Genomic DNA, 7,600 nt, shown 5'->3' with positions numbered 1-7,600 from the left:
CCCCCAACTTTTCCTATTATACTAATAATCCCGAAAACCACAAAACTTTCGCTGCCAAAACTTCTTCTTACAAAGTCCGTTTTACGCGTGCCGCATGTCTACAAACTCGTATCGCCAAGCTCTACAACTTTCGTGAAGGAAGTTTCTCGAGAAACCCAACGAATAAAAAGTCAACTCTATGACCCTTAAAGAAACAAAAAGAACCCTTTCAGGAAATTTACGCGTCCGAACACTTCCGCTCTTTCTTCGAACCTCAAAAACACACTTACTTCTAACTCGAAAACTCCCAAATAATATTAGAAACTAATATCAAATTTCCGAGGTATTACAATAACTTGGCAACAAAACTGATCGATTAGACAAGACCAGACATTATCACGTAATTCTCAAACTCTTGAGTCTTGAGTCTTCATAATCCCATCTACATATAGTTTACCGTTTTCAACCTCGTAGAAAAACAATATAGCACTTAGGTCACTCTTTGTCTAACGGTAATATTTGGGTAAACATGATTCCTAATGAGGCTTCTCATGCTCTTATATTGATTCCGGGTGTCCTAAAGGCTTTTATATTTAAATTGTGGGTAGTGCTAGAAGCCCTTAACAAGGTCTAAGATTTATAGTTTTAATCCTATGTGGCATGTCATGTCAGATAGACACATCATCAATTTAATAAATCATATCATTTCATTCTTAGGTAAAAATACAATTTTAACCTTAATAATTAATAGATGCTACATATTAATATGAAATATTTTTTTACCCTTTTAATATGGATGCGTATATACCAAATGTAATTAATTTATTAATAATAATGACCAAGTTAATAATCATACCAAATTAGGCTTTTATATCATAAATCAATTTCGTAAATTTATTAAAATTTCCTTCTATATTTGTGAATCGAAATTTAGTTCCATTTTAATATTTTATTTTTGCAGTTTATTATGATATCTATATATAAGCCATATTCTGTATTGAATTTAAAAAAAAAAAAAACTCTCTATCGAATTTCTTTTTGGATGATTACGTATATATATACTTTATTTTGGACGAATTATATATATATATATATATATGAGTAATTTTAAATACACACCTCTAATCTCTTAATACACACTCGTATTAATTTAGAGAAATTCGTCCGAATGATATACGAACTTTTGTTCCTTATAAACTTTGGTATATCAAGTTTTGAAAATATCATAACGGTATCTCATGTTTCCATCCCGACCTAAGATTGATATATATAGCTATTAAGATGACCAATTTACCCTTAAGTTCTCTTTTTTCTTAGTTTTTTTTTATTTGTTTTCATGTTCCAAAAATATTAGAAGAGGTTTTGGAATTTGATGATTTGGGTTGGCCTTTATAAATTTGAATGTTAGGGTTTTACCCCCCTAAAATCAGTAAAGGGAAGGAAGAGAGGAACAGAGGGACGAAAGAAAGAAGAAAGAGGAAGAAAGTTACTGATATATTTCCATGATCCCAAAAAAAGCAGGGTGTACAATATATAGCCTTATCATGAAAGACACGTGCCATTCATGTAGAGACTAAATCATGATTACCCTAATTGTTGATTAATTAACATAAGCTTAATGTAAGTAGCTAGTTAACTGTAAATGATCTGGAAAAGTAAATAACACTGATTTCATAACAATCCTGCCCCTATAGAAGAAGTTTGTCCTCAAGCTTGAAAATCAGGGAATCTATGTAGAATTTCTTCAGCATCCTCCCATGTGGCCTCCTCAGTTGCAGCCCCAATCCACTGAATCAACCATTTAGTAACTGGAGAGTTTCCTTTTTTGAAAATTCTTCTATCCAAAACACAAGCTGGGTACCACCTAGGGTTGTGAAGATCTATATATGGAGGAAAATGTGCAGCTGTCACCACATTGTTGCCAACCTTCTTTTTCAGCAATGAAACATGAAAGACAGGGTGGACTCGAGCAGTAGCAGGTAACTTCAATTTATAAGCCACAGTTCCAATGCGTTCAACAATCTGATAAGGGCCATAGTACCTTGGAGATAGTTTGTGGCAGCTTCTTTTTTTTACAGACTGTTGTCTATAGGGCTGTAACTTCAAATACACCCAATCTCCTACTGCAAATGACCTTTCAGTATGCTTCTTATCATAGACTTGTTTCATCCTAGCCTCTGCCACCTGCAAATTTCTTTTCAGTAGGGCTAAGAGTGCATCTCTAGATTGTAATTGTTCATCAACAGATTGGACCGCTGTAGAACCAGGAGTATAAGTCTGCACTTGTTTAGGATCATAACCATATAATGCTTTGAAAGGAGACATGCCAATAGCTGAATGGAATGCAGTGTTATACCAATGTTCTGCCCAAGGAAGTGCTTCAGTCCAAGAGTGAGGTGTTTCACCAACCACACACCTCAAATACTACTCAAGGGTACGATTTAAATTCTCAGTCTGTCCATCTGATTGAGGATGATAAGAAGAGCTTTTGTGCAGCTGAGTACCTTGCTCTTTAAAGAATGCCTCGCAAAAAAGACTCATGAAAACAAGATCCCTATCTGAAATTATCACTTCTGGTAGACCATGTAACTTAAAGACATGCTGAATGAATTGTTGAACCACCATAGAAGCAGTGTAAGGATGAGACAAAGCAATGAAATGACCATACTTCGTCAACTTGTCAATTACCACCAGTGTGACAATCTTGCTAGCAGAAGATGGCAATCCTTCAATGAAATCCATAGAAATATCACTCCAAGCTTTCTCAGGAATGGAATTTGGCTGCAACAATCCTGGAGGGTGTATAGTTTCATAATGATTCTGTTGGCACACATGACAAGCTGCAACAAACGCCTTGATGTCACCATGCATACCCGGCCAAGCAAAGGAGAGTTTCACTCGTTTTTCAGTCCTATGCACACCTGCATGCCCTCCACTGTACCCATTATGGAATTCAGCAATGATCTTCAATCTCCAATCATCAGTTGTGGGAACAAATATTTTGTTCTTGTAATATAGCCGAGAGTGCACCAAGGTATACTTGGGGTCTACAGCTTCTCCCTGTTCCATTTTCTGCAAAATGCTAGCAGCTTCAGTATCAACCTCACAAGCTTTTTGAATCTCCAAAATATAGTCATGTAATGGAGCAGAAAAACCACTGAGAGCACAGATTGAGCCATACTTAGTAACAACATTAGAAGTGTGAGAACCAAACTCCTCCATCCTTGAAAGTGCATCGGCAGAATTATTTTTGCCAGCTTTGTAATGAATAGAGTAATCATAGCCAGCCAATTTCAACATCCATTTTTGTTGTGATGGGGTGGTAATCTTCTGATCCAAAAAATACTGGATGGTTCTATGATCAGTATATATTTTGAAATGATTGCCAAGCAAATAAGATCTCCAATGTTGAACTGCAAATACCACTGCCAACATCTCCTTGTCATACACAAATAGTGCCATGTGCTTTGGTGCTAAAGCTTTGCTTAAGAAAGCAATAGGATGACCATCTTGAGATAAAACAACACCAATTCCCACACCAGAGGCATCACACTCAATTATAAACTGTTTAGTAAAATCAGGAAGGCCAACACAGGAGTTGTCATTAAAGCATGCTTCAGCTCTTCAAATGCTATTTCAGCTAATGGTGACCACTGAAAGCCCCCAATTCTCAGCATATCTGTAAGTGGTTTAGCAATGATCCCAAAATTTTTGACATACTTCCTGTAATACCCTGCAAGACCCAAAAAACCCCGTAGTCCTTTCACAGTCTTTGGCTTTTCCCAAGTTCTGATGCACTCAACTTTCTTTGGATCCACAGAAACTCCCTTTGCACTTATAACATGGCCAAGATACTCAACCTGGCGAACTCCAAAGCTGCATTTGCTTTGCTTAACCTTTAATTTATGCTGCTGCAATTGTCTGAAAATCATTTCCAGATGCTCCAAATGAGAAGGCAAATCAGGGCTGAAGATCAAAATATCATCAAAAAATACTAAGCAAATTTTTCTCAAGTATTTTCTGAGCACATCATTCATAATAGATTGAAAAGTAGATGGAGCATATATTGGTTAGCCCAAATGGCATCACTAAGAACTCATAGTGTCCATTATGAGTTCTAAAAGCAGTTTTGCTCACATCTGAAACACTCATCTGAATCTGATGGTAACCAGACCTCAAGTCCAACTTAGTGAAGATTGTGGAACCTTGTACTTCATCAAGCAGTTCATCAACAACTGGGATAGGATATTTATCTTTAACTGTAACAGAATTGAGAGCTCTATAATCAACACACATCCTCCATGTGCCATCTTTTTTTTTAACAAGCAAAACAGGAGAAGAAAAAGGGCTTTTGCTAGGCCTGATAACTCCATTATCCAACAACTCCTGCACAATTTTCTCAATTTCAGTTTTCTGAAAATGGGGGTATCTGTATGGTCTCACACTAACCGGAGGGGTGTTTGGCAGCAGTTCAATAGTGTGATCTTGTTTCCTAGCTGGTGGAAGTGAGGTAGGGACTTCAAACAATGCTGCATATTTGTCAAAGAGCACTTGAATGTCTTTTGGTGGACTTTGGGCTGGCTCTATGGTGGTCAGTGACTGAACTTGAACCAACATTGCCTCTTTCTCTTTTTTTAATAACCTAGTCATAGCCTTGCAGCTGATGACAGATGCAGAAGGTGCAACGATACCCTGTAGCATATACTCAAGTTCCGACACCTTGAACTTCATCCTCATAGTCTCAAAATTCCATAGGATATCACCTAAAGATTTCAACCACCCGGCTCCCAACTCTATTTCACAGCCAGTCACAGGTAAAATATAAAAATCAGCTGCAAAATTAAAATCCTGTAAACTCAGTTGAGCATGTACCTCGCCTCGAGTTTTCATTTTAGCTCCACTAGCTAGTCTCACATTCAATGGAGAGAAATATTGGACTGGAAACTTTGTGCCCTTAAGCAACTGAGGGTGTATAAAGTTATGAGTGGCACCAAAGTCAATGAGAACATGAACCGACTTATTCCCTAGTCGTCCCTTTAACTGCATGGTCTCAGTTGTGGCACTATCATCTCCCATCACTTGCAGTCTAATCAGTGGTTCATCTAAGTCTGTAATGGGTGGTACTTCTCTCTGTGACTCACTTGAATCAAGCATCATGAGTTCATCTTCATCTGGAACAATCTCTAAACTCATTAACTGGCCTTTCTTTCGATAGTTATGACCAGGTACATAAGGTGAATCGCAGAAGTAGCGTTGCTTCCTAGCTCTCCTAGCCTCAAACTCAGAATCAGTAAGTTTGAATTTAATATTAGAGTTGCTAGAGGGAACTGCTTGAACATTTCTACCTTGGTAAGAAGCTCCTGTTGACACTTTAGCCATTGAACTGATTGGAGGTTTAATATGAGTAACAGGGTGACTCCCTTCTGTCCTTGGTGCCATATTATACCTTGAAGCGTGTCTGAGGTTCCAATTTCGAGTTTCATAAACCCTGGCCAGCTCACAAGCTTCATAAAGAGATCGAGGTTTAAAAGCCTGAACATCGGCTCTTATATCCTCCCTTAAACCTCCAATAAAAAAATACACCAAAACTTCTTGAGATATACCAGGTGTTCTTCTGGACAGCTTGGTGAACTGTTCCATAAATTGCTCAACTTGCTCAACACTTCCAGTTTGATTCATTCTAGCTAAAGCTGCATGACACGCAGCCCTATTGTAACTGCTAAATTCCCTCATCAACAAATCAGCTAAACCTTGCCAAGTAGGTGGGAATTCATGTCTAAACATATACCATCGATCTGAGGCCTTGTCAGTCAAATACATTGAGGCTATTGATAATTTCCTCTCCTCAGGAATTTGGTAAAACTCAAAAAACTGCTCACATTTGTTGAGCCATTCCACTGGATCTCCTCCTCCATAATTCCCAAAATCAAGTCGCATTTGTTTCATTGTAGGTAGGTTGGGATCTAAATAAGACTGACTGGAGTTGTAGGAATGATATTGGTTCTGAGTAGGAGGGATTTGAAAATAAGACTGAGAAGAGGTGTTAATGCTAGCTTTTGGTGACAAGGGATGAGAGGTGATTGTGGTAGCAAAAGTTGGGTCGATACTGAAATTCCGAGCTGCAATGGTGGTGACAAATGTGTGCTGGTGGATGTATGGAGTAGAGGAGCAAGATGGAAAACTCGAGCTAAAATTGGTACCGCTAGCAGTGTATGGACCAGAATAGTTCATGGAAAACATGTCATGTGAGTTATGAACAACATTTGGGACACCATGAGTGTGATATAGAGGAAATGATTGTGTCAATCCAAGGGATGGTGGAGCTCCCAACACAGAACTACTCACACCCATCTGTGGTTGTGACCTATCAATATGTTGAAATCCAGCAATACCACTACCACCTTTAGCTCCCAAAACCGTAGACATGTCCACAGAGGAATTAGCACCACTAACCATCACAGTACTAACACCTGCACCTAATAGGGTTTTGCCTAGCAGATAAAGGAGGCAAGGACATAGGAATTGCTATTACCCTCATATCTAACTAAAACTATATAGGAAGAGCTCTCTGACATAGGAAGCAAGCCATGAGTGGGCGCTGGCACAGATCCAAAACGTACTGAACCATCTGGTTGTATAATAGCAGCAGCTCCAGATGTTGTTAACACAAGATGGTTTCCGAAAAGCTTCTGAAATTGCTCTGCAAGCATACCCTGATAACTCAACAGATTAGCATCAAGTGATTTCTGAAAAGAAGCTTGCATCTCCTCAAAACGAGCTGCAGTAGCCTCTCTATGAGCTTGAAACTCGACTTCCAGGTTTGATAATTCACCCAAAACTGGAGGATCAATGGAAGACGACTTTCTAGCTGCCTTCGTCGATTTCCCAGCCATGATCGACAAAGCTCTGAATACCAATTGTTAGGGTTTTAGCCCCCTAAAATCAGTAAAGGGAAGGAAGAGAGAAACAAAGGGACGAAAAAAGAAAGAGGAAGAAAGTTACTGATATATTTCCATGATCCCAAAAAAAGCAGGGTGTACAATATATAGCCTTATCATGAAAGACACGTGTCATTCATGTAGAGACTAAATCATGATTACCCTAATTGTTGATTAATTAACATAAGCTTAATGTAAGCGTTAACTGTAAATGATCTGGAAAAGTAAATAAGACTGATTTCATAACATTGAAGAAGATTGAAGAGAAGAAACATACAAAAGTTCAATTCTTGTTGTTGCCGCTAACACTCAATGATTTTGTTGTTGCCGTTGATACTCAATGATGTTTAAGATGAAAAACTGATTATTAGCAAGGAGAAAATGTTGATGAATTTTTTCTTTACGTTCCTAAAAATATAAAAAGACAAAAAAAGAAAATTGGAATATGAAAACAAAGAATAAAAACTAAGAAAAAAAGAAGAAGAGAATTTAAGGGTAAATTAGTCATCTTAATGACTATATATACAAATCTTATGTCGGGATGGAAACATGAGATACCAATATGATATTTTAAAACTTGATATACCAAAGTTATAAGGAGCAAAAATTCGTATACTATTCAGACGAATTTCTCATTAATTTATGTTTCACATCAAATATTTTTAGGCATGTTGAATGACCAA

General features: G+C 37.7%; 1 protein-coding gene across 1 annotated transcript; it reads right to left on the bottom strand.

The window, feature by feature from the left end:
* Positions 1 to 3,536: 3,536 nt before the first annotated feature.
* LOC101313866 lies at positions 3,537 to 6,872 on the bottom strand. The gene is made up of 3 exons (XM_004292478.1): positions 6,512 to 6,872; positions 4,076 to 6,470; positions 3,537 to 3,945 (listed from the first exon to the last, which is right to left on the bottom strand). The coding sequence occupies exons 1-3, from the start codon at positions 6,870 to 6,872 to the stop codon at positions 3,537 to 3,539; spliced, it is 3,165 nt and encodes a 1,054-aa protein (XP_004292526.1).
* Between the last annotated feature and the right edge of the window lie 728 nt (positions 6,873 to 7,600).

This window comes from Fragaria vesca, linkage group LG2 (assembly GCF_000184155.1).
Source record: "Fragaria vesca subsp. vesca linkage group LG2, FraVesHawaii_1.0, whole genome shotgun sequence".
Classification (NCBI taxonomy): Eukaryota; Viridiplantae; Streptophyta; class Magnoliopsida; order Rosales; family Rosaceae; genus Fragaria; species Fragaria vesca.
Note: the sequence above shows the minus strand (reverse complement) of the source record. Positions and strands in the feature narration are given on the sequence as shown.